We start from the raw sequence: 27,865 nt of genomic DNA on the forward strand, positions 1-27,865 counted from the left end.
AGTAATTACATTTTACATGTAAACGTCATTCTTTTTAAACAAACAAGAAAAGGCAATGCAACAACATGCTCAGTTTTCACTCCACAGTGAGTCTCCTGTTTCATCATCCCAGGAGCAGGTTAGATGCTCATCTTGCAGCTCCCTTGGTGCTTGTCATTTGAAGGCACTTGGACTTGATGCTGATGAAGGAGGTGAAGATCCACTCGGTTAAGGTCAAGAAACAGGAAATGTTGAAAGAAAGAAAAGCTGCAAGTGCCAAGATGGACCGACGTGTCTAGCAAACAGTGTCTGTAGCACATTGATGGAACTGCAGGCTTGCCCTCTAGACATCTAGAAGAGAAGGAGCAATGGGATTAGGATGGAACGACCAGGGGGATTTTATTTTGTTTCTTTCTTTGTTCATCTCACACCTGTAGCCCAGACTGGCCTAGAACTTGCTCTGTAGCTCAGACTGACCTCAAATGAAGCAATTCTCTGCCTTGGGCTCCCAAGTACTAATATTACATGCATCTGTTTTACCTATAACCTCAACTATCACCATATTAATTTTAAGATGGCATATGTAAAATAGATGGATAGAACAGACTGATCGATGACTGATAGTTGTTTGGGTGATGAGTAGATGAAAGATGAGTGAATGGATGAAATGATAGAAGGATGGATGGGTATTTGGATGAATGGATGGATGGGTGATGGATAAATAGGTGTTAGGAAAGATGGGTGCATAGATGGATAGATTAATGAGTGGATACATGAAGAAAAGAAATCTCTCCAATGGAATCCTAACATAAGAAAAAGATCTTCAGTGGAAGGAGAGAAAACAATGTTCTTGTCTTTGCTTCTCTTTGATTTGTGTATTACTTTCAAGGTGTGAGTATTGGAAAATATTTCTGAGCTTTACTAATCTCTGTAGAAGGCATGCCATTAGGCTATACTGGAATCAAGTTTGCTTTCAGGTTTATATTTTGGTTCAGATAAATAAACTTCTAGCAGTATAACTAAGAAGTAGACTCCTTTCTTCCTTCACTTCTTCCTTCTATCCCTCATCCTTCCTTCTCCTTTTCCTTCTTCCTTTCCTTCCCTATTTCAATTTTTAGTAAAGATAGTAATCTAAAATGCCCCTAGAAACTCAGCAAGTATGGAAACAGGAAGCTATAGGACTCAGTACAATGGTAGATCACCTGCGAACTATCAGGAAGATTCAGATTCAATTTAAAACAAAAAGAAACCAAAGAGGGGGAGAGAAAATATAAGTTACCTAAACTGCATCTTTGCTCAAAGGGTAGAAGCCCTAACTCATCATTCATTTCCCTGGAATGAAGTTTCTGTAGACAGAAAAGTGGATGTCAGCCCTCCCTGGTCCAGTGACCATTCCCTGATGAGAACATGTACTTACCTCTGCATTCATACTTGAGGTCCGAGAAGTAGACCATTTCTTGGGAAAAGACAAACAGGCCCAGCCGTCCACCAGCATAAGTTTGGTCATAGATTGGTCCTGAATCAGCCATGACCTGCTTTCCTTCATGCACTAAGACTCTAAAACAGGTACGGGAGTAAAGGATAAAAGAGAACTTGAACTCTGCAGTACATTCACTGGAGGCTAATGGTTGGTTCTGGATGTCAGCTGCTGATCAAGAGGAATCTACTGTCCTTGTTTGGTGCTAAGGATGAAAACATGGCCTTGTATATGATGACCAAGAGTTCTCTGCTCTACCGCTGAGCTACACCCAGACCAACCCAGAGGGATCTATAATCCCACTCTCTGCTCAGGGTCTTAGCAACTGGGCCAGGCTTGCTTTCCCTGTAAGAACACTGGGCCCTGTCAGGGAGCAGGATCTGAAGGGCCCATTTCTTCTCACAGGCAAAGCTGCTGCACTCTTCCTGTGTGTGATTACAACCACCCAGGTTTGCAGCAGGTTGCCTTTAAGAGCCAAGGTAGTGTGCCGAGTGAACGGTGCTTCCTGATTGCCTGTAGGGGATGAGTGACTGTTTCTTCTTTGGAGCTATGTCAGGTCTTCCCCTGAGTATGGCTCCATTAGCTTTCATTTTCCCTGAAAATTCCAAGTTTCATCTTTGTCCCATTGTAAGAGCTGTCTGTGAGTGGGGACAGGACTCGATCTTTGTGGCCCAGAGTGTAAATTGATACCACAGAGTTCCCTGATGGAGCACATAGCAAATAGGACCCCTTTGCAGGGACATCATACCCTACATACCAGTTTACACCTCACCTGCCCCGACCCTCAAGGATCCACAAACACCAGATAGCCAACAGTGATGTGGCTCAGTGGTAGAACATTTGCTTATGTATAAAATCCTGGATTCCATCCAGATGGATGTGCAGTGGTTTTCATACCACCCAACAAGTATCTTAACACATAGACTTTTTTCAAGATTTTAAAGTAAGTGAGGTATAGTAAGGATGCAAGATAGATGAGAAAAGGCATTCAAAACTGAGGAATCCAGAGAAGAATATAAAAGAGTTCATTATGGTATAGTTATCTATTGATATTCTCCAATGGGAAGGAAGACAGAGAAGGCAGATTGTCTACCCAATGGAAAAGCAGACTGTCTATCCAATGAGAAGCAGACTATCTATCCAATGAAAAAGCCATCTTGCCATTAAATGGAAAGGCATACTTGTTATGGAAAAGAAGATTAGCCCACCTAATGAGAAGAGAGTCCCGAGGAGCCTGTCACTGGACAGAAATGCTGCACAGCTGCCCTTACCTCATGTAGCCAGTCTTAGGCCTGTGAATCAGGTGCCACCTGTAGGCAGTGTAGTCTTTCCAGCCAATGTTTTTGGGGTCATGCCATAGTGTGCGCACCTGTGGAAAAGCATCATTGTTGAAGGATGAGGTACATGTCTCTCTACCATTCTTCTCCCCCTGGACTGTGCAAAGTAATACCCCACTAGCTGCACTACCTCTCTGGTTTATTTTGTTTTACAGGATATAAATATAACATGTTTGAAATCAAACACTGTGTATCATCTACCCTGCTATGCACACCAATGGGGTGCTACAATATGCACCTAAATCCACTGCTTACTGTGTTGCAGTTAGCACTAAGAGCACGAATACTTGGCCCAGACAGTCATGGATCTGAATTCAGATCTTCTCTTTTTGGTTGTGAAACTATCAACAGAACCCTGACATTGTCCTGTCTCTGTAAAAGACTGGACATGTGTTCACTCTTGTCAACTATGTTGGCATGAGCACTAGGCATTCTGTGTTTAATAAAGTAAGTATTCAATGCCAACTATTTAAATGATTTCTACTTGAATAAAAATTAACTGAGAATGTAATTTAAAATTAATGAGCGTGTAGAGTCTGTCTGGAAGAGGTCATCAACCGCCCAGTCCCTCACCTGGCCTTCTGTGTTTCCTGTATGCCACAGGGCATTCCTCAGATGCTCGCCAGTACCAGTCGTGGAGTTTACCACTTTGAGTGACACGCCAGAGTAGCCATAAGCCCGACTTGGCTTGTCTTCCCAGTAGGTCTGGGTGACCTGCTTCCACATGACCACGTAGAAGCGGCTGCTTGACTGATAGCCAAAGACGAAGCCCGCATAGTCATCGTCCCGGTCAGTGTTGACATAGAACGTGCCACTGAAGTCCACAGATCCAAACTCATCAAAACCTGGACACAGAGGAAATATGCATGGTCTGAAGGCCCAGGGAAAAGCACCTCAGGGGCCTCTGTCTGTGGTGGTATTGTGTTCCCCAAAATATTGTGCACGCTGATAAACTTATCTGGGGTCAGAGAACAGAACAGCCACAATATTAAACATAGAGGATAGGCAGTGATAGCACACACCTTTAATCCTAGCATTCCAGAGGCAGAGATCTACCTGGATCTCTGTGTGTTCAAGGATACAGCCAAGCATGGTGACTCATGCCTTTAATCCCAGAAAGTGAGCCTTTAATCCCAGGGAGTGATGGCAGAAAGCAGAAAGATATATAAGGCATGAAGACCAGAAACTAGAAGCTTTTAGCTGCTTAAGCTTTTAGGCTTTTGAACAGCAGTTCAGCTGAGATTCATTTGGATGAGGACTCAGAGGCTTCCAGTCTGAGGAAACAGGATCATCTGAGGAATTGGTGAGGTAAGGTAGCTGTGGCTTGTTCTGCTTCTCTGATCTTTCAGCATTTACCCTAATACCTTGCTCCAGGTTTGTTTTTATTAATAAGACCTTCTAAGATTCATGCTACACCTGTCACAGAAACATGGTCTGAAGAGCTTAGATTGGTTCTGCTTCAGGCTCTTCACTGAGAGATCAGCAAACGTTATGAAACTTGTGACCCAACCAATAGTTCTGTTGGGCTCCAGAACACAGCGGTTCCACTGTGTCATGTACCATTTCAGACAGTCCACAATATGAACTGGCTTATTGAACACCAATTCCACAGACCTGAGAGGCAAACCTGTGCTTTCCCAGAGCCCCTTACCAGGTTATGAAGGGAGACTGTTCTACACACCAAGGAAGGCTGAGGCTACTAGGGAAATTCTCCTGAATCCTGTCCACATGGCCCCACTTGGCCACTCAACAGCATCACCTCACTCGGTGTCTCAGGCTCACCTACAGCAATGCCAGGGTCTGAGTTTGCTGTCTGCACCAGCTCTTTGCCTTGGTGACGAATTACCCAGTTGGGATCGATTTGTGTGGTTCCCTTGGGATCCAGAGGGACCATCTGGAAGTTCCTGAAGTCTGTCTCAGTGATAGCATTGTTCTCAGGGCACACGTCATCAATATCTGGGACGTTGTCATTGTCAAAGTCATCTTTACAGATGTCACCTCGGCCATCACCTGTGGATAAGAAAGAAGTGAACATGGGGGACAAGGTGGATGATTTGCACTTCTTTTTCAGTGTGAAGGCAGGGACCTCTGGGTCCCCAAGATCTAAGACTGAGCACCCTCCAGATAACTACGGGTTGAAAGTCAACTGCCTCCTAAACTTTGAGCTTGTAAAGCTGTAGAGAATCCCAGGGATGCTTTTTAAAACATCATCACAGCAAACCCTGCAGCCAAGGACAGAGCGTTAAGACCCTCACAAGGGCTCTGCCCTCCCACACTCAGGGGTGGCTGACTATGTCTAAGTTCATCTGTCACTGTCATTCTTAATCACTGGAGCCATTTAATTTATTTGGCATCTAAAATAGAACCTTTCCAGCTCACATGACTTTCCCTAGGGAGATTGGGCCCAATGAGGTTGGTTGACAAGGGAGGAGAGGTCATGCCTGTGACCTCACAGCTGCCCTGCCCTTGGCCACAATGAGATACCCATAGGCAGGGGCAATGAGGTAAACCAGGCACTCTGCTGGAACCTCTTATTTCAAAAGGAAGAAAAGAAAGCATATTTAGTATCAAGATTAGTATCTTCACCTCCCCCCCATTCTTTAAACTAGTTCCCAGTTCTGTATCCACTGCCACACGCTCCCCTACTGTGTGACACACTTAGTTAGGTGTACACGCATTTTCTTTTCTTGAAACGGGGAGGGCCTCCGTAGGGCTTACCTCAAGGATGACTTTGAACTTCTGGTCAACCTGAGATAAAGGTACTCACCACGCTGCCTTGTGTGTAATGCTGAGTTCCATGTACATGAGGCGAGTGCTCTACCAATTAAGCCACATCACTAGCCTCAGTAGTGGAATCTTAAAGTATTAAAAATGTTGGCCTAGGTACGTCAACCTCTCTTCCTTCCCAGTCCCCTTCCTAGATGAGCCAATCCCATCTCCCGCTGCCGGCACTGGTGTCTGCATCAAGCTGGGAGCTTTCTGCTGAAAGCCCTCTTTCCTGTGCAGGGAGGATCCTGGAGCTGCCCTTGGGCCTAGGCCAGTCTTTTCACGTGCTTCTGAGTCATATTGGCTCAACACCCCAGGACTCCTGGTCTCCATTTGTTCAGGATATGTGTCTTCCAAATAAAGCTTGGATCATTCTGGCCATTGGGAGGGAGTTCATGGCCAGCCTATCAGCAAGCACAGCTGTGTGCTTTGTTATTCAGGATTGTAGTCCTTTCTGGGGTGTGACTTCCTCCAGAGCTTGCACAACTACAGACCACTAATTTATACAGGCCTTCCATTTTACACTGTCCCTATTTTAGTTACTAGATACAAAACAATAAATCCCCCATCCTGTCATGGGCTGCATACAGTGAACCTTATTTCTTTCAAAGTGATTACCAAAGGTTTTCAAAAGTACATGGATATTGGGAGGTTTCTTCATCCTGGCAAGCACAAACACACTTCTCCTCTACCGTTGGTAGAATATTAAACACACAAGAAGAAGCTGAAATTGCCAAGCAGGCTAGACAGAAAACCAGCATCCCTGTGGCCAGCACCCTAAGATAGTCATCCTGCTGACTTTTGAATTTTAAAAAAGTGGCTTTGTAACCACGGAAGTTCTGCCTCTGAGGGACTGCTCACGCAGTTTGCAATGCACAAGTGAGCTGAGGAAGGCACCCACCATCTGAGTCTTCCTGATCTGGGTTGAATACGAGTCTGCAGTTGTCCCTGTCGTCTGGAACACCATCATTGTCATCATCAGAGTCACAGGCATCGCCCTTGCCGTCATTGTCATGGTCGGCCTGGTTGGAGTTGGAGATGTACGGGCAGTTGTCTTGGTTATTCTGGTGACCGTCATCATCTATGTCTTCATTGTTGTCACACTGATCTCCAACGAGATCGTTGTCCAGATCCGTCTGGAAGAGAGGGCAGGAAGCAAACACCATGAATACCCCTTGAGGAAGCACATGAAGGCTAGGATGCTAAACTAGCGACCCACCCCACTGTGTTACAGGTCAGTACTGGGGGGCAAGGTGCAAAAATGGGGTGTACTGGCTCACTTACTGTCCACACAGAACAGAGCCTGGAATCTAGACATGTGGGTTCAGGTCCTCCCAGCCTGTGCCCCATCCCATAGGGATGGTTAACTACCCTCAACAATCACTGGTACTACTTTTCCCACCATTTGTTACTGTACACTCTGCAGACCATACTTATAGGTCACATTCTCCTTGTCCCTTCCAAAGGCAAGCCTAGAATTGTAGCTGGTTCTGGGTTTGCCTCAGGGTAACCATGGAGACAAATTTCTCTCCAGGCAGTGAGGGGAAGCCACTTCCTCACTTGGCCTGTGGCCACCTAGATACAATGTGTTTGGATTTGGGCTCTGTAAGAGGTTCCAGCTGGGATTATAGAAAAATCTATGTTGTCATCTTGGCAGAGCAGATGAGAGCCACACAGGAACATCTTTATGATGCTGTCTGAGGATGTGGAACGCCCTGCTCTGAGATGCCAGGCACCCTCAAAGGGTCATCTCAAGGCAACAGCCGAGGAGCAGACCCCGGCTTGGAGACATTCCGTCACCTGATCAGGGTTGTGCATCAGGGGACAGTTGTCACAGTGGTCACCCACGCCGTCACCGTCAGTGTCTCTCTGGTCAGTGTTGTAAACATAGGGACAGTTGTCTCGTTCATTGAAAACATCTGTTGGTGGAAGAAATAAAGTAGTGATACACTGAGTTTAGAGGAGGTACATCGTTTTCCCATCATACTAGATAAGATGCAGACAAACTTTACTGAGAAAATGGCAAAAAAATGTAAAGATTATTAGATTCATGGAAGAGTTATGATATATTTTCCAGTAAAATTCAAATTCCCAGTGAAACCATGTCTCCAAAAAAAAAATCCCAATTTCCTTAGCCTAAAATACAGTTAGTGTTTGGAGTTCTCTGGGGCGATGCTGCCCAGTCAGAAGAGGGTAAATGTGGTGTGTCTCTGTACTTGCTACATTGGCTGTTCCCATTTAGATCTCAGGAAGTATGTGCTAAGTCCACAGGAACATGGTGGGCTCTGGCTGATGTTGCCTCCTCGTCCACGTACAGTAGGAGAGAACCAGTGGTGGAGAGGGTTTTAGAAATCTGAAAATAGGTAAGGAAGTCCACCAGTACTGGAGAAATAATAATTTTTAAAAAGATACAGTGGCAAAGTGAAGGGTCATAACTAATAAATCAGAAAGAAGGGACCCTGGACACTGGCCTTGCCTCAGCCCAAGGAAGAGGAGGACACTTGCGGAAGGATGAAGGCCAATAGAAAAGACCCTTAAAATGACCAGGGTATAAGAACCTAAGACCCCAGTCAACGTAACTAGCCTACATCAGGATCTGGCTGCATCAAGCTCTAAAAAGGCAGAGTGGTCCAGACTGTCCTGAGGATAAGGTTGGATGTAGAAGCTCACTGGAAAGTTCTACAAGAACGTATGCTTTGAGATAGGTCCAAATAGCAGGGCAGAGTGAGTCAAAGTGGATGAAGGGACCCCAGGCTGGGAAGGGATGAGGAGAGGGGGTGAGACCGACTTGGTACAGAGAATAGAGCAGAGCAGTGATCCGAGTGTCTCCTGGCTCTACAGTGACACTCTGAGATAGGAGTGACTGGGTCCCCAGGGCGATGTGGTAGGTCTCTGGGCTCTATTCCAGAGGCCACCAGGCCTCAGGGTAAAATGTCAACCTGCAGTGATGTCAGAGCTTTCAGGGTACTCCTGTATCACTCCACCTGTCTAGGGCCCCAGATCCTGTGGTTAGACCTGATCAATAAACAGCAAGAGGTGAGACAAACCACTCTCCTCAAAGCAGAGGGATGAGGCAAGAGCACAGTTCTTGTGTGCTTTAGAGGGAGCACTCACTGCGGAAGAATTCAGTGCAGGGAGTAAGGTGTAGCAGCTGTGAGGCTGGCATCAGGGAAGAAGATGCAGAATTACGGTTTTCTAAGAAGGGGCCTGGGGCTTGTGGGAGAAGATAAGCTATCTAAGGAATAAATTTCATAATGTAAAGATAAAGTTGAACTCCTCCAAAAAGTTCGGAATTGTGAGTGCAGCTGGCCCTGGTGTACAGGGAGGGCTGCTACCAGGACCCACAAAGATACCAAAATCCAGATGTCCACACCCATTACACAAAATGGTGTATATTTACAAGCCATCTAGGTACAACCTCCTACATACTTAAAAGTCATCTCTATATTATAATTTTATTGTTTCACTTAATGACAAGGTAAAGGTCTAGGGGTTAGTAAGATGACTCTGTGGGTAGATGTGCTTGCAACACAAGCCAGATGACCCAAGTTCGATCCTCAGAACTCTACATTAAAACAAAATAAACAAACAAAAACCAGATGCAGTGGTGAGCACCTTCAATCCCAGCCCCTCTACGGCAAGGTGAGCAGAAGATACAGGAGAATCACTTGGACATTCCCACAATAGCTTGTCTGGAGTGCCACGAGAAAGAAACCAGAGAGACCCTGTCTCAAGAAGGTGGAAGAAGATAACCAACTCCTGAGAGTTGTTTGCTGACCCCCATGTGCACAGGGCAGCACCCTCCCCCTCCATACACTCTCAGACACACGTAAATAAATGAACTTCAAAGTCTACATGCTCATTAGATGCAATCTCTTTTTCAACGCTCTGTCTATGGTTAGTTGATTTGTGGCTGTGGACCTGAATACACAACGTGCTGACTCAGTGATCATCATGAATCCTGATCTGTGTCACTACAACAAACAGAGCCACTGACCGTCCCCGTCGATGTCCACAGAGCAGGCATCCCCTTCACCGTTGTTGTCTGTGTCAATCTGTGCTGGGTTGTGCACGTAGGGGCAATTATCACAGCGGTCTCCCACCTCATCCTTGTCATAGTCTAACTGACGGGGATTGAAGAGAAGCTGGCAATTGTCCTAAAAAACAACCAGAGAAGGACTTCAGAAAGAACACAGAAAAGACATCCGGTTGCCGTAAGACAGTTCATGCTTACGAAACAACCAACAAAGAGCCAATGAAAACGAGTCCATTAGCCCTCCACAGGCACCTTTTCAACATCATGTGGTTTTACAGCTATGTATACACCGCTATCCTTCCCCATAAGTGTTAAGATTTCCTATTGCAAAGTGGCTGTTTCACCTACTTCACAGGGACACCAAATAGATGAGAGAGTAGGTGAGAGGATGGACGGATGGGTAAGAAGAGAAGAGCGTTGAATCCCCCCACAGAGAATCCATCCTCAGGGAACTGTGTGAGCCACAGGTTAAACCTTCTGCCTGTAACATCTGTCGCTTGCCTCAAGCACAGCTCACCCAAAGAAAAGGAAGCCAATAAGGTCTTTTGATGCCATTAAAGAAAGTGACATTGCTGAGCAGTTTCTGCGTTGTACGCCAGGGAGCCCCACGCACCGGCTAATCAGCATTTGCACTGTCAACTTTCCCTGTTGGTGGCTTCTGGGAACTGTTCACAAATATGTGCCAGCAGACCCACCTTGGGGGGACTCAGTGTTTGAAGGCAGCACCCGTCCTACCTTCTCATCGCTAACACCGTCATTATCATCATCCTCATCACAAGCATCTCCGATTCCATCCTTATCAAAATCCTCCTGGCCGGAATTTGGCAGTTTAGGGCAGTTGTCCTGTGATTTGGAGAGGAATGATAACCATGAAAGCATTCCAAAGAGGCCTTCTTTCCAAAACAGGGAAAATAAAACAAGACTTATGAAGCCAACGATATAAATATCTGATACAAGTCCTCAGATAAAAGCAGAAGAATGGGGGTCAGAGCCAGCTGGCCTGGACGTGTGCTGTGCTTTTAAGTCCTACCCTGGGAATGATGTCACTGCTGCACACAAGTAGACAAAGGGAGCCCTGTTCTGAGCCCAGGATCCCCAGGAAGGGATCAGACACCTGGGAGAGCAGAAGAGGGTGAGGGGTGCCTGTCCCCAGAGAGGTGGAGGAGCAGATGTTTCGAGTCCAGTTCCATCCCACAGCCGCAGCCAATGAACCAAGAGCACCAGTACGTATGCAAGCTCGGCCCTCACTGGCCAGCAGGTCTCAAAGGAAGAAGCCTCCTTATCAGTGTGTGTGGTGTAGGCTTTGCAATTCCTGCACTTGACAGAAGCCTAGACGAAGGCAGGGCCAGCTCCACTCCAGCTCGTCACAGTTGATAGACATGTGGTAGCTGCTCCACTCTGTCCACTGTGCTGCGACCCAAACCTGAGCCACACGGACCCAACTGAGGGACTGTAGAAGAGCAGTGTTAGTTTCAACTACATTGATGCCTTTTCGTGTGTGTGCAAGTGTGAATGTGTGTGTGTGTAAATTGCTGCCTTGTTTCTGTGACAATCTTGCTTGGTTAGCCAATACTTGCCATCTTCACTCAAGAGGCCATGAAATAAGAAATTCCTGCACTAAAAATTCATCACTTTAAACTTAAAATTAGGGCTAAATACACATATAATTATGTTTTTTAAATGGCTTTTTGGTGGGGAGCCTTTTAGTACTTTTACTTGTGAAGATACAGAGGCCCAACCTGTATCAACATCTCGTGTAGTAGATCAAATGCTGACTCCCCAAACATGTCTGCACCCTGTGGCACGTGTGTGTCTTTGTAAAGAAAAACATTTGATGGGATCTTGCTAAGTGATCTCAAGCAGGGCAGCTTGTCTAGGGTCATTTCAGCCTCCCACACTCTGGGGCCAGGCATGGAGTCAGCCTGTCCACCCCACTGCTGATGGGCCGTGAACCAGCAACAAGCACCACGAGTGTGTACTGCTTTTCACAACCACCCCTGGGATGAAAATGAAATGAAGGCCGAGGCCACCTGTGTTCAGTGTTTGAGGTGGACACCTGTGCACTCCACACATCAGACCCAAGCTCTCTTCACACCTGCAGTTGTAGGAAAATGTGTAGCTCTAACACGGTTCAGTCTCAAAGTAGGAGGCTCATGTGGAGTGTGGGAGGGAACAAGATAATTCGGAGTTACTCACTGTTTAGATCATTGCTTCCAAATTGGCCCAGTCTTCCCTGACAGTGAATCCCTGAAGAGGACTGGGGGGCAGACCCTTACCCTGACTGAAGAGGACTGAGGGACAGACCCTTACCCTGACTGAAAAGGACTGGGGGGCAGACTCTTACCCTGACTGAAGAGGACTGGGGGGCAGACCCTTACCCTGACTGAAGAGAACTGGGGGGCAGATCTTTACCCTGACTGAAGAGAACTGGGGTGCAGACCATTTCACTGAAGAAGAGGCATTAAGGCATAGACCCCTGACCCTGACTGAAAGGAGGGTCTGCAGTACACAGTCCTAGCGCTTGGCCTGAAATAAATGTGAGTCTTACCTTGCTGCAGTGGTAGGTGGCGTTGGTAGCGCACACCAGGTTGTTGTTGGGCCACCCATCCAGGTCTGAGTCCTCCCCACAGATGAGCCCATCTCCGGCATAGCCAGTCTGGCACTCACACTTGAACATGGGGTCACTGAAATGGCCCAAGTAGATGCACTCCGCGTGCTTGTGGCAGTTGTGAGTCTTGTCCTTGCATGGATTTTCTGGCTCACACACCTGCAAGACCAAGAGTTGTAAGGACTACAGACAGGACTTACTAGAAAAGAAGGTGGCCCTCTGTACCCCTGAGAATGCGAAGAGGCTCATTGGGGGAGGAAGTGGGGAGTATGGCATTGTGCTGCGTTCTTAAAGTGCTAATTTGGATCTCTCAGGAAGCAGACTTGACTATTTTTTTAGGGGTTATCAGAGTCAGATAAATATCATTTCTGACCTTACTATAAGACACCACTTGCCATGGCTTAGTTGTGATTCCCAACAAATGTGTTAGAATCTGTATCACAGTGCAGTGGCTCTAGGAAGTGAAGCCTCATTAGAGGTGTAGTCAGGACTCTCCCATTTCTGCATGCCAATGCTGAATCTCTCTGTCTTTGTCTGTCTTTGTCTGTCTCTGTCTCTGTCTCTGTGTCTCTGTCTCTGTCTCTGTCTCTCTATCTCTCTGTCTCTCTGTCTCTGTCTCTCTCTGTCTCTCTCTGTCTCTCTCTGTCTCTCTCTCTCTCTCTCTCTGGCTTCTGCCATGTAATGACAACACAGAGCCCTGAACTAGATGCCTGGTCCTCAGTCTGGGATTTCCGGTCTGCAAAATTGTGATAAATAAGTGTCTTTCCTTTATCCCTACCCTGCCTCGGGCATTCTGCTATAGCATCCCAGAACTGACCAAGATCGCTGCTGCCCAGGAGTTCATAGGCCCTTTGCATGGAAACATGGATTCCACGTGTCAGTAGGAGATGCTCCAGGCCACTTACTTGTTTCTCTGTCTGAGCAGCCTCCAGGCCAACCCCGAAGGGCTGGCTCCCCTTGTAGCGTGGGGGACAAGGCAGGCAGTGGAAGCCAGGGTTGGTGTTGACACAGCGGGAAACTTTGTTGGTTGAGAAGCAGATGTCTGTGGCCACAGCGCACTGTGAGGACAAATAGAAGTGAGCCTCTCTCCAGATTTCCACAGGACACCCTGCTGCCCAAGGTGGAGGTACCAACCTCATCCAGGTCTTCACAGTGGGTGCCATTGCCCAGGAAGCCCACTGGGCAGGAGCCACAGGACCAGGACCCATCGGGGAAGCTGTTGCACTTGGCTCCAGGAAAACACGGGTTGGATAAGCACCCATCTGCATGGAGATAGAGACAGAGCTATAACCAGATGCCACACACATATGCACTTGTAGGCACACACATATATAAATACACATACAAGTGTGTATGTCCTGTTACACACCAGTCAGGCAGCTTCTTTCACACACACACACACACACACACACACACACACACACACACACACGTGCCCTATTACTCACCAATAGGGCAGCTTCTCTTGTTGCACATTTGATGCTCCTTCACATCCCCCACACAGTCCTTCCCACCATACTGGGGCTCTGGGCTGTTGCAAACACGTGTCCGTTCACGGATCCCTCCAGCACAGGTGACAGTGCAGGTTGACCAAGGGGACCAGGGGCTCCAACGGCCATCAACTGTAGAGAGAACCAGGAAAGGTGTCTGGGAGGAGAATGGAGAGCTGGATTTATGATTGGCCCTGGCAAGAGCAGAGGGGAGATGAGGTTGATATCCTGGCTCTTCCAGTGCAGTTGAAGAAACTGGTGTACAAGTGAAGAGGGAGAGGATGGCCTACTGTGAAGTTCCATGGCCGTGATTCAGGGAGTGATATTGATTACTGAATTCCTGATAGATTTCTCTGCCTATAAAAGAAAATCCTTGCAATCTTCTACAGCCAGGAGCCTGAGTTTTCTTACCGAGCCATGTCTCCAGAGTAGACCTCCCTCCAGCCTGAAACACTTTGTGGGATTGATTCTAATTGCATTGGGCAGATTGGCAGTGAAGATCTGGGTAGATATCATGTTGCGGAAGCAATTTCCTGCATCCATGCACTGCAGAAGCCCAGCCTCCCTGGGGAGGTCCTGGTCTCTAAGCTGTGAATCCCCTGAACTGCAACTTTGTAGCTCAGACAGCCCTGTCCTAAGACCTACTCTGTTTATTTCCGGTTCCAGGTCCAAGTTCACAGTCCTGACTTACTTTCCTATAGATGATCATCTCTGTCCACTTGATTGATCTGTGCAAGGTACAGAGGCATCAGGCTAACTCAGAGGTCAGGGTGGGCATCCAGTGATGGGCACTGGCCTTAGCAAGAGCAGCCACGCCCTCACTGTTCAAGCTGTGCTGGCTCTTGACCAGATTCAAGTGACCAGATTCAGCTTGAGTGGGCGTTGGTGGCCAGCAGCCATCATAGGGTGATGTCCTGCTCAGGCAGCTCCCTCACCAATTGCAGTATCATCTACTTACTTGGGCACGGTATACCCTGGCAGGCCTTGGTCTCCCGGCCACTGCCCTTGCAGTTCTTGCCGCCCATTTGGGGTACTGGAGAGTTGCAGAGACGTATGCGGGTGACGTTGCCAACTCCACAAGTCACAGAGCAGGAAGACCAGGGTGACCAGTGACTCCAGCCGCCGTTCTGCCGGACTGACGTAAAAACACAAGGTGGTCAGTGTCTCAGGCTGTGGCCCCAGGTCGGGCCATCCCCGATGCTGTCTTCCCAGCCAATCCCTGTTTCCACCGCAGAGGGCAGGCAAAAGAACACCACCTCCACCCAGAAGAAAGCTTCTTGCTTGGCAAAAACCTTCCCTGAGGCCATAGCTTCCAGACGCCAGCAAATAGCTGTTGTTGGCACACCCACGTGGAGAGCCATCCACCCTACCCTGGAGGATGGCAGGGGCACACTCACTTCTTGTATCACATTTGCCCAGGCTGCACGCCCTTGTCTGAATGGAGGGGCCCAGGCAGGTGTTGCTGGTGACATCACAAGACCGGCCTCTCTGCTGGGTCCCAGAGCCACAGGTGACAGAACATTCGGTCCATTCTGCCCACGGAGACCAGTCCTCATCATTGTCTGAAGCTAACCAAGAAAGCAAACATACACATGAGGTTGGGCCCTCCCTCTTCACACGCTCTGGCGAAGTCAGGCACCACAACCACGTGGGGACTGCTTTGGAGACTTCTTAACAGGGAGGGGTTTGCAGGAGGGAGATTCTTTTTTTTTTTTTAATTTTTTATTTTTCGAGACAGGGTTTCTCTGTGTAGCTTGGCGCCTTTCCTGGATCTCACTCTGTAGACCAGGTTGGCCTCGAACTCACAAAGATCCACCTGCCTCTGCCTCCTGAGTGCTGGGATTAAAGGCGTGTGCCACCACCTCCCGGTCAGGAGGGAGATTCTATGGGCAGAGGCCCACCACCTGGGCGAGAACTTGAGTGCCTTCAAAGGGAGGAGCAAAGCACAGGGAAGAGCCTCATCAGAGCCACCAAGAGGTCATTTCTACATAGCGTCTGTTGACTCACACAAGGTAACAACATGTCAACCATTGGTTGAAATTACAGTTTGCATAATTTATTTCCAAACACTTTAAAGAAAATCCAATAAAAAAGACCATTTTCTTGAAGAAATTTTTCACAGGTATACAGGGTACGGTGTACCAGTGCTGGGGCCTGAGCTGAAGGTGAAGTTCAGAGTAGGTCTCTTAGTGGGGGTCTCTTAGTAGGACGAAGGGAGGAAAGAAGAGCAGCTGGACAACACTGAGCACAGGCACCCCAGCTGTCTGCTGTCCTCTTGCCCTCACTGATACAGGGGAAGCAGTCTCAGACACCCAGTACTGTGGTAGTGGCATTGCTGTGCTGAACAAGCAGCTGTGATTCTGGACACACACCGGAAGGAAAAACCAGGATAAAACCTGAGCAGAGCCATCCAGAACACTGGGGGATGGTGACTGGGTTGGAAGGGCTGCCCACCAGTGCAGGGAAGCCACAGCTGGGCATCACCCGGAGGCCAGATCCAGACTGTTGGCACAGGGATCCACAGACCATAGGGGATTCTGAGTGAGGCCTGAAGCTGAATCTAGGAGGAGCAGCTGGGGCACTTCTAGAGCTCATCGGAGCCTCCAGGACTCTGACGGCAACCCAATTCTGTCTCCACAGTGCCAGACCTCCCAGAACTGGCTCCACCATAGTCCGATTCTGTGCCATCTGCACCATATCTCTGTAACTTGAAGGCACCATTGAGTCTCTAGGTTTTGTTTATTCGCTGTATCATGAGTTTCACAGCGACTGCTTAGTCTTCACTCAGCCCGGGTCTAGCTGCAGCTCCTCCTCACAGTGGCTACTGACACAGGGGCCTTGTTCTTGGCCCGGGAGTTTGGTCCCCGCAGTATCACTAGGGGCCTCCTTGTCTGGGATGAGCCAGAACAAAGCAGCTGCAGGCACTTAATTTCTAGAGCTCTCAGTGGCTTCCTGGCCACTGACTAGCAGCTGAAGCAGGGCCATAGCCACCCTCTGCTCCTCCTCCACTGCCTGCCTCTAGGAATCTGAGCCTCGCCCTCCTCTAGGCAAACCATAAAACAAATAAACAGACACAGTCACTAGGCCTCACAACATGCTCACGCCGCAGGAGACTCACAGTGGGGACAGGACGGACAGCACTCCCCTTCCACAAAGGTCGGGTTGGCACAGGTGGCCGGCGAGCAAGTGATTTGATGGCACACGGTTTTAAATTTCTGAAAGAAGAGGAAAATATTTGGGAAACAATTATTTAATGTAACAGACATTGTCACGGGAGCTGGGTGGGGAAAGATCGGTGAGATGGCTAGGTATTTTTATGTCTTCCAGTCCTACCTCAAATACAGGGTTTGAGCAGGCCCAAAGGGGACTCTGCGAGCACTGACACTCTACCCTCCCACCATGACCAGGGAGATGACGGCATCAGCTTTTGAGCCCTCTGGGTGGGGAAGAAGAAAAATGACAGAATATTCCCAGATCCCCGATATCTGAGGTCAACACACGGACAGAGAACAATGAAAAGAAACTGAACCATTTATATATATATATATTTTTTTTTTTTTTCATAATGACTAGGCTTCCCAGACGTCTCTGTGAGCACTGAGGCCCTGTCAGAGATGAGTGGGATCAAATACACACCATCGGAGGGCTGATATAGCTGCATTACCACTGTTTCTCTCCACATGGTAATGTGGGACAAGCCACTGGGTTGTGGTTTGTTTATGCATAGCACAACGAGGTCATTAAATTGTTACATTTGTGTTACATTAAAAGTTACATTTGTGTTCACTTCCCTGTCTAAGGCTCTGGTGCTGAGTCTTCCATGTATCTAAACATCTTTTACACACATGTGCTGAGCAGGTCATTGCCAGCCATTAGGATCTGCATATGTCAATTTGAACATGCCTGCCCTGTGCAGGGCACTTCTGCCTGCAGGAGAACTTGTCTCTGGAACTCACCTTGCAGGTACATGTGGTACAGCTGTCTACAACCCACGTTTCATTTTCTGCAAAGATTCGGCCTTCCTGCACACAGGCTGACATGTTCCTTGTCTTCAGAGGGCCCCCAATGAGTTCCAAAAGGAACTGGTTATCGTTGGACTGGAAATAGAGGTGAGAATTAGGATAAGATTTCAATGTCTCTCTTCCTTTGAGGAGCTTAGGTCAAGCACTGAAACCTCCAGGCGTAGATATAACTCTGCAAGAGGACTCAGTAAAGACAGATGCTACTGCAAAACCACAGGAACTTCTGCAACAAAGACCACATCACAGAACTCGGATACACACACTGTCACCACGGGCTCCCTACCTCTTCTCTGCTCATAGCTAATATCCAACACACAGCTATGCATAGGTGCTGCCCCCTCAACTCCTGGGCTGGCCATGCCTCAAAAACTACAATTGTGCACAGTGGACAGAGGTCAGGGGTGAATTTGCCCACTCTTCCTTTTGTTCAGCAGATAGGATATGAAAGATGTGCGAGGACACACTAGCAAGGAAGAAGACAGTCACAATACTGGCCACCTGGACATTCTCCCAGGAAAAAAGAGGTAAAATGTAAAAACCAGATGAACCTGCACAAAAGGCCACCAAACATGTACATAGTTGCTGTGGCCATACCAGAACTCTGCCGGTTCCCCCAAGGTATAATATCTGAACTTGGAGTATCAGGCTTTGGGGATCAGATGAGTGTCTCAAACCCTCTACTGCAAATACACACAGAAACACACCACCCCTGTGGCTTTGCAGATTACGGGGTTCATCTGTTTCCTTGACCTCTGACTTCATGTTAAGTAACCTGGACCTGAAATATTTGCAGTTGTAGAGAAGCTCCCAGGTCCTGTGCTCAACCCCTGTCTCTTCTGAGTTCTGTTGCCAGGTCATCTGGCAAGTCAGCCAGGACCATCACTGTGCACCGAGCCTCAGCATTTCTTGGCATAACAATGAATTAAATGATGCCAGCTAGGGACCCTGACTAAGAGGGGAACTGAAGCAGGAGAAGCCTCTGCACAGACAGGCCTTGGCACAGGACTTTCTCCCCCAGCAACAGAGGAGCCTTTCAGGAAGTATTTGTGCGGAGCTCTCCTGTCCCTCTCTGCTTCTCACGATTTTATGGGTGTCACAAGGCACTGCAGTCAGGAGAGACTCCAACTCTCATCTCCCTCTTCAGAGCCAGAAAACACCCACTCTGGAGTGTGAGACTCTGTGCCCTGCTTCTGCACACTTAGAGACACACATATTCAGCCTTAAAAACTGTAGGGCTGAGACATTCCTCAAGCCCATAGGCTGTTCCTTTCAACACTCAGCCCTTCTCATAAAATTCCTTCCTCTTCATAGATGTCTTTTATTCTCTGGGAGACACATTTCCCAGGAGCACAGATTTATTATGAAGAACTTGTGTCTCCTGACTGTGTTATTTGCAATACTTCCTTCTCTCTCTCCCTCTCTCTCTCTCTCTCTCTCTCTCTCTCTCTCTCTCTCTCTCTCTCTCTCTCTCTCTCCTCTCACTAACTTTGTGGCAGACCAGCGTCCTGAAGGGCCTGACCTGGATAGCCTCTTAATGTGGCTTTCTAATCAGTTTCTCCAAGGCAGTGAAGTATTAGTCCTCAGAGGCCTGACTAGTTGGAGGCTGGCTCTTGAGGCTTCCATGACAGACTGCTCTCTGTTCCCACAACCCTCTCTTGCCAACTCTGCCATCCACCAGGTACTCACCACTTTCTCCAGGTTCCTGCTCAGCTGGTTCACCATGACATGCAATCCAGACAGCTCGTTCATCATGTTGCTCAGCTCCTCACAGGAGTGTGTACATACTTCCTGTGTCTTCTCCACACCCTGGCCCACCACCAGGTCTGTGGTAATGTGAGGACTCAGGTGGAGTGTCTCTGTATGCTCACTGATGGTGTTGACTTCAGCTAAGGGAGAGAGAGCCTGGTTAGTGGGGCACAGCCCCTGCAGTGTCAGACCTGCCGCTGTGAGCTGGCACCCACTGATGTAGCCAGTGAAGCACAGCCCCTGAGATGTCACCTCTGCAGCTATAAACAGGCACCCATGAAACTCCCTGCTCTCTTGGAGTGGTCACATGCTAAATTGTATCCACCAACACAAGGACATTTGGTGGCGACTGCTTGACAAGAGAAACCAGTCCCACTTCGTATGCCTGTATGCTTCCCCAGCAAGGCAGAGGTCCAGCCTAGGAACAGAGGAAGGCAGAGCATAGCGGTGGGAGACACGTAATCTATAATGCAGGGTCATTTGTATTGCATCACACACCTCAATAAAACCAAGTTGAGGGACAGAGCCTTGTCCTCATCCTTAACCCCAAGTCTATTCCTCCAATGTACAGTCCATATTCTTACCCCTCCCCTTTACCCTTCCCATGCCCCATTTCAACCTGAGTGCCCATTCTTAGGGCTTCCTTTCAGAATAAAAGCAAACTCAGGTATCTTCATACCAGAAGCACACACCTCCAGGAAACACTGTTTTCCCTCCACACAGCATGCTCTGCTGCCCAGTGGCTCCTCAGAAAGAAGGTAGACACTCATAGCCCTGGCCCAATCACAGAGAGTCCGCCTGGACCATGCGTTCACAGACCCCTTAATCCTCAAGTTGCCTTGAGACAAGTCCAAAAACAGAGTCATCCTCAGTTAATCCAGAGCCAAGGAATCCAAGGGAGGGAGAGCTCCAGGGAGGGAGAAGGGGTGACAGGCATTCACCCCACAGCTGCGTGTTTATTACTTGGGCTCAAAACCTTTTTGCAATCCACACGACTCCTGGAAGCCCCTTATATCCAGTGCACCGTTAACCATAAAAGGCCAGGCTAATATAAGCACCTGTATACCCAAGTAGACAGGGACACTCTTAAATAGACTTTGAGTAGATTAATTCAGCATTTATTTTCATTTATGTTTTTAAAAATCTTTAGCTTATCTAAGATACTTTTTCATATCTTAGAATTAAGCAAAATAAACGAATCGGTGCCTTTGCTCACCCCTGCCTCTGCCATGGGTGGGTTTGGGCTGGCGACAGACAAATTGTTTGAGCCAGTCTCTACCTCCCACATCTATAGCAGTTTCTGTGACTGTGAAGTTGAAATAGCTTAGCCTTGAAACAGAGACATTCTCATTTTAATAGACGTCAAAGAAGCCACACTATGAGACCAGGCTCCTGAGCTCACTTTCCAAAGGACTGGAATCTTCAAGTCTGACGTGACCAGTGGGGGAGAATGGGAGTCTCTGCCAGGCCCAAGCTCTGAGTGGAGAGCTCACGGTGGGTCCTGACATAGGGATGAAAGCGCGTAAATCCAGTTATTCCATCCTTACACCCCATCTTAAGAGAACAGATTTTGATGTCCGTGTAAGTCCATTTTGTTAAGAAGGGCTCAGAACTTCCAGAAATGTTTAAGTGCTTGCTTTTAATAGTTCTGTGTAATTGTTGACTTGTAACTCAGAGCCCTAAATATCCTGTTGAAGGAACCTACATGTTCGCATGTGTTCAGAAGCCATGAAAGGTGTGAATAGTTTTGATCACGGACTGGACTATCTCTCCAGAACCCCCCAAATTGGATTGTTCTTCTTAAAATATATTCAGAATCGATTCTTGACAACTTGTCATTTCCAAAGACTAAGAAGTTCAAGCCAGCCAGCAAACTCACCTGCTTGACCCAAACCCCAGCAAGGCACGTACACATGGCCAACAATAACCCACCAGGAAGGAACAGAAACTCCTGGGTCAGAGCTCACCCACCTCCCCGGCTGTGTTGACAGCCTTTCTTGCTTAGGATATCTTCTACAGAATCTGCAAACACGAGATGGACATTCTGCAGCAAGCCCTGGAAGGAGACAGAGGAACAGAACTTCATCTTGATGGAAGCTGATAACACTTTATAGGTGCAGAATAGAAGATTCCAGTAGCACTGGGTCACCTCTGCTTTATCCAGTAGGTCTGAGGTCTCTTTATATCAGCTCCCCTATTCCTGCTACTTTGAAAATACTTTGAGCCAGTCTGTACCTCCCATATCTATATAGGTGTGTGCACGCACACACGTGAGCACGCATGCACGTACACACATGTACATACATGCACACACACAAAGGTTTAGCATAAAAAATTTTCTAGCTAGGAGAAAATTAACCTTAGAGAAAAAAGAGGGAGGCCTGGGGATAGGTGAGTTTTGTCCCCTGTATGTTCCAAGGTAGATATGCTGGGATATTTCCTCACATGGAACTGGAATGCTTTGTACTTGTTTGTAATTCAAGTCTCAGAAACATCTGGTGCAGACAAGGTGGCCCTGGGTCACACCAGGAGAAGGGAGCTAATGATGTAACGTGAATGGGACAGTCAGACAGCCATGGCCGTGCCTGAAAAAGTGTGTACTCAAGGTCTTTTACTCAAATAACTAAGCTTCAACATACATTTATTTCCACAAATAAGGGCGTGCCTGCAAGAGAGCAATGTTCAGACATCCCTTAACCCGCCATGAAAGAGGAACGGACATGCTCATCAGAAGATGAACCCTTATAAGCTGAAAGTCCGCTTAGCACACTTTACCTAGAACAACCCTTGGTTGTTCTCTGCGGTTATGGACCAACCAGGAGCCATGGCTTGCTTCTGCTCAGCATGGAGAGGGAGGACCAGAGTGCAATACTCATGGACCACAGAGAGTCAAAACACAGAGCCTCAGTATGATCCCTCCATCAGTGGATGATCTTAGTGTCAGGGAAAAGATGGACAAACCCTAAGACAGCCATTATAACTGGGGGCGTCGGTGTGGACCTGGCATTGAGGTTCTAAGTTCTCAGCTTTGGAAGGATCCCAACTTCCTCAGCCACAGTGAGGGGACAGGGAGGTATTCACTCGCAAAGCAGCAACTTTTCTTTGAGGAACTCAGTTCCTCTTTAGTGCCCTAGTCACTTCATTCTAGAGCAAGGCCTAGGATGTGGCTTCAGGCCTAATTAAGGGGTTTCTGGAACACGAGGATTCCTGCCCTCAGCACTTGACTAAGGCATCCACAAGCAATATACCTGTGACACAGCTCTGCTGTGTATTCTATGCATGCTCAGTTGATTTTGTCTTATGAATAGGCACTGTGTTAATATGTGTATAGCTGCCATGTGTGCAGAAGTGTGATGCATATGTGTGTACGCAAGTTCTTATGTATCCTTTGTACATAATTCTATATGTCAGTATTGTATTTATGAGTGCAAATGTGAGTGTTTGTTTTGTGCACACATGTGTAAATGTGTATAGGTGTGAAGGTGTGTAGGCATGTTGTACATGCTTCTGCACACTTGTGCAATGAGTGTGTAGTGTGTTCACATAGTGTGTAAGCAAGTGTACTGTACAAGTGTGCACCTGTGGTAGATATATAGGCGTGTGTGGTGTGAATGCACCTGTGTGATAAGTTCACACTCTTGAGTGTGCACATGTGTGTGCATATCATATAAGTATAGGAGACTCACAACTGAGCATGTGTGATATGTATGAACACATATGCAGTATGTGCAGGTGTGTAGAGTGTACACACTTGTGCCACAGTAAATGCTACATGTCTCTCCAAGGCAAGATTACACCTTTCCAACACAAAAGCTACACTGAGTTGCCCCATGCTGTGGGCTCCCAGCAAAACTCTGTCATATGGCTGCCATGCTGCACACGCACCCTGAAGTGACTCTCTCGGGATGCACCTTTGGCCACATACATCCTGCTTCTGTCTGCTTCCAGCTGCTCATAGAATGGTTCTTCCAGGGTGACACTGTCAATGAGATCACAGCCCACGTACAGGCTAAAGGTGTCGCTGGCCACTTGCACAGTCACATTCCGCCACTGGGAGTCAGCCAGGCCCACATCCTCCAGGAAGTTGGTATGTTGGGTGCCTTCTACCCAGTAGTTGAGGTCCAAGGTGTCCCCTGGGCCATTGGACACTATCTCAAACTGCCTCTGGGAGGTACCGGGGCCTTCTAACACCAGGAGTGTGCCCCGAGACTTGCGGTCCTGCTTCAGCTGGGCTGTGAGGAAGAAGCCCTCCTTTCTCCTTGCAAGTTTGACAATCCTGATGAGGTCGTCTGTCTTCACTGGGGGGATGTAGTCAAACCGTACGAAACGGTACGCGGGCACCCCAGGGTCAGGCCCTCGAAACTGCTTGGCACCAATGGTCTTCCGGTTAATGTTGCTGATGCTGAAAAGGTCAAATGAAGCGTCTTCGCCCTGGTCACCAGCTGCCGAAGGGAACCACAGAGGCACAGTTACCACAGGCTGAAGGTGAGGCTTTCTGGAAGGCAGGCTGGAGAATCACAAGCTCTCAAGGGCTTCTCCCTTGTGGCAGCTCAGTCTCCCACCCTGGCTGAGCCATAGCAGGCTCCCCACAATGCTGTAGACTGGCTTTCTCCAGGGCTGCAGTGCAGAAAATGTTCTGTGCCTTCCCCCAACCCAGAACATGGCTTCTTTTATAAACAACAGCACTGTGACACCTGCCCAAATCTCACTCCAGACCAGGCCTCTGAATTCCAGCCCCTGATCCCTGTTGTTCTTTGTCCTAGATTTGGGTTGAGCACAGCCTCCCCTCCATCATGTGACTGGGGGAGAGGGAGGCTGAAAAAAGAGGACCTTTGGCTTTTGACCATGGCATTTGAGGGTGCATTCTTGGGATGAGATTCTGCCTTAAACAGATGGTATAGACATCTTCTCACTTCTACAAAAATACCTTTAATGAATAATAACTATTGTGCAGTGTAGGTCAGAACCTGAGACAACAATGGACCTCATGACTCTCAGTGAGTGGTTTGAAGTCACGTCCAGCTGCCAATGAAAAAAAATCACCAGATCTCATCAAAATTAGAACAGGTTCAGTGATTCAAAAGAATACGCTGCCTAGAAAGCTGAAACAAAGCATAACGTCTCATCAAGTGTCCAAAAACTGAAAACAAAGTAAACTGCTTATAGAGGCACAAATATTATCATTTTATTAAAGATACTGACAGTACCACAATTAAAATAATTAGAATCTGTGACTATTGTTACTAAAAATGGCTGTCCAAGTTTTATAAATTATAAGTTATTTTATAAACTATAATAACACACCAAGGCCAAGCTATGGGAAGCAAGTTCCTCACTACTAACTGTGGTTCACTCATCTCTACTCTTTGACAGTATCTCCATGCTATATAGACTCAAAAGTCGATGAATTTTTTATTTACAAGCATATTAAGAAAACTTCATGTGTGAGATGCAGACCATAAGATGCTCTATGGTCTCTTGCCTGCAGCTAAGCCACACTGCAAACAGAGACAAGGGTTATGTCCATACTCACCATAAGCTCTTGGCCCCAAGCCCAGAGCCAGCAGGGCCAGTGCCCAAAGCATCCTGTCTCCACCCGTGACACTTAGGAGAGAACCAGTCTCGTGGGTGTTGAGTGCACAGCTGTAGCCCGAGTCTCACCAGAAAGTTTGTTCACGTGATCTTTGAAAAAAAAAAAAAAAAAACAGTTTTCACACAAAAATCAGAAGCAAATGTGTCCATGGGAAGCAGAACTCTAGACGAGAAACTTCCTTTCTAGCTAGCTTCTTCTAACTGCTGCTAGCATGTGTCTCACTTCTTCCCCCTGACATTGAGGTGATGGGGTTCTAAGCACTCTTGCTGCGCAGTCACCATAACAACTGGGGGTTCCTGTGGCTGAGCCTGTGCCTCACGCTCTTTGGAGGAGCAAATGGGGGCTGTGCCAGAGCACTGTTTCCCTGAGGGACTCTGCCAAGACTTAGATCTAGGAGAGCTAGACCCAGGCAAATATCCTGTGGGGTGGGAAGACTCTGGAAAAGCATTTTGCATAAATGTCCATGAAAAACCAGTTCTGCATAACCTAATTAAACACAATCAATACTAACTGTGATTCAAAACTAGGAATAAACTCAGTGTAATTTCTTAGGACGAGCAGAAGCTTTTACTCTGAGGATTTTACTCCACTTTTCGAGTCTCCTGCAGGCCTGTTTTTCCATTCTCAGGGATTCTGAGTTGGCTCACTGGACTCTGGATCAGAAGTCAGGAGGCCTGGCTTGAAGCCCAGCTCCTCGGATCCTGCTCTGTTAACTCCTTATGGGCTTCCCTGTGCCCGGGTCTCAGCTCCCCATCTGAGAGGAATATGGGACGATGGCCCAGGCTCTGTTCCATGTCATACCCTGCTCTGTGGAAACTGATCCATACAACATAGTTCTTCATCCCTGTTAGATGGCTAAAATGGCCTAGCTTCTCATTGATAAGGACACCTAAGCAGCTCCCCCCCCCCCAGAGCACTTTGGTAAGCTGGAAACAGTGCCCTCCACAGAGGGCAAGCTTCCTCTCCAGAGGAAGGCAATGAGACAGGAACCTCAGTCTCCTAAAGCCTGGTCTTGATCCCCATAGCACTTTCCCGTGTTCATTTAGGGAGCACTAGACAGAAGGCAGCCAAGCACACCATCCCACCTGAGCCCTTAACACCAGCTTGTCCACCCAGGCAATCCTTTTAACCTCTAACTCAGTTTTCTTGTCTGTGGCTCAAAAAAAAATTTACTCTTAAAATATCTGCCCACCTGGCGTGTTAGAGAGAGACCCTATGCAGATGAATATCCACCAGGCTCTTTGAGGCTCAGCAAACCTGCCCGCAGTGGAACTGGGGCTTGGAGGGCTCTGAGGACCAGTCCTGGGGTGGCATTTTTTCTGAAAATTCAAGAGTAGGTACACCTTGCCAGGTACTTAGAACAGTACTGAGACCACTGAGAAATTTGAGAATCTCAGTTGAGTCCACATCTGAAGGCTGCAGCCTGACCTATCCTTGAATCCCTAATCGGGTGTGTGCCACAGGACATCTGCCCTTGAACCCCCATCCCCAAATTTCACCCCTAAGGACAGTTACAAGATGCCTGCAAAGGCAAGCTCCGTCTCAAAATGACATTTTGCCCAGCTTACATGCATGCACAAGCTGAGTACATTAAACTGTGTTTCGATAAGATCAACCTCAATCAGGAGTGTCACAAATAATCAGCAGTCTTTAATACCATCCCATCTCATCTTGCTGCCTTCCCCAAACCAAAATGTGACAAAGGAGTGAAGGGTATCCGAGACTGGAACAAGCCTCCTGGCAGCCAATGCAATTGCATCCTAGTTCCATGGGCACACGGCACACGGCACACGGCACACACTGTTTCCCTGAGCCCAGGAGCCTCTTCCCTGACCACAAGTCCACACTGCAGGCTTATGAGTAGACGTTCATGAAAGTTTTCTTCAACAGGGTATTATCACAACTTATATGGGTCTTATACAATTTCATCTCACAGGAATAGTCAAAGTGAAAATGCCTTTGCTGGGTGGTCTCCATGCCCCTCCAACACCTATTGCTCTGCCTCCCTCCCCTCCCCTCTCCCTCCCCACTAGACTATTTCTTTTAGCTGCCCCAGCCCACCAGCTCTTTCTGCAAATTACCCAAGCAGCAACCCAAACACACTCCCTTCAGTGCCCGCAGCCCACCCCACCGTACATTATAATGACAGCAACACTTTGTTCAGCTGCTACTAATGTTTAGAGTTAGGATCGCTCTAATCCCTCTGCTTATTTTCACATTTCCAAGGGATCCTTGGACATTCCCTTCTCTGCTTCCTCCTCCACAACAAACTTCAATGTAGAAACTTTTTATGTTGAAGCAGAAAATGTCAGTGCTTCCCCTCAGCATCCTAGGAATGAAGGCAGCCAGACCCTAACCCCACTGGGATCCTGCTGTGGGAGACCCTGGGGCCAAGACAGCAGTGACTGTTCCTGTCAGGTCCCTAACTGTGCAGGGCAAAGCTGGGGTGAGGAAGCCACTCTGCAAAGTGTGGGAGGGTACAGCTGCGCTTTCCCCCTTCAGCCTCCTGGAAACCACAAGCCTATTCCGAAAAATCACAGCCCAGTGAAATGTCTTAGAAATGACAAAGGTACCTGGTGTGTTTGAAAATGAATGATGACCGACGTCAGTGTTCTAAGTCTGTCCTGAGGAGTGACCTGGCCGGGAAGGCTTCAGACAGCAGAGACTTTCGCTGCCTCCAGGCAGTGACCGGCTCCTTTATACGCCCTTTCCCCAAGAGGCCTGTCAATCAGACACACGCGGAGGCACGTTTAATTCATTCTTTCGAAGGAGTGTCATAATTCCTCCTCTGGTCTCACCATTTGCTCAGGG

General features: G+C 47.8%; 1 protein-coding gene across 1 annotated transcript; it reads right to left on the reverse strand.

The window, feature by feature from the left end:
- Positions 1-112: 112 nt before the first annotated feature.
- Positions 113-27,865, reverse strand: Thbs2 (thrombospondin 2). The gene is made up of 22 exons (XM_059272908.1): positions 27,628-27,865; positions 24,995-25,143; positions 23,347-23,903; positions 21,433-21,517; positions 19,402-19,601; positions 17,650-17,790; positions 16,812-16,908; positions 15,091-15,261; positions 14,652-14,828; positions 13,652-13,825; positions 13,338-13,465; positions 13,109-13,261; positions 12,144-12,362; positions 10,331-10,438; positions 9,557-9,716; positions 7,360-7,478; positions 6,461-6,695; positions 4,576-4,803; positions 3,367-3,638; positions 2,728-2,825; positions 1,397-1,536; positions 113-330 (listed from the first exon to the last, which is right to left on the reverse strand). The coding sequence occupies exons 2-22, from the start codon at positions 25,044-25,046 to the stop codon at positions 323-325; spliced, it is 3,522 nt and encodes a 1,173-aa protein (XP_059128891.1). The 5' UTR covers positions 25,047-25,143; positions 27,628-27,865; the 3' UTR covers positions 113-322.

Source organism: Peromyscus eremicus, chromosome 8b (genome assembly GCF_949786415.1).
Source record: "Peromyscus eremicus chromosome 8b, PerEre_H2_v1, whole genome shotgun sequence".
Lineage (NCBI taxonomy): Eukaryota > Metazoa > Chordata > Mammalia > Rodentia > Cricetidae > Peromyscus > Peromyscus eremicus.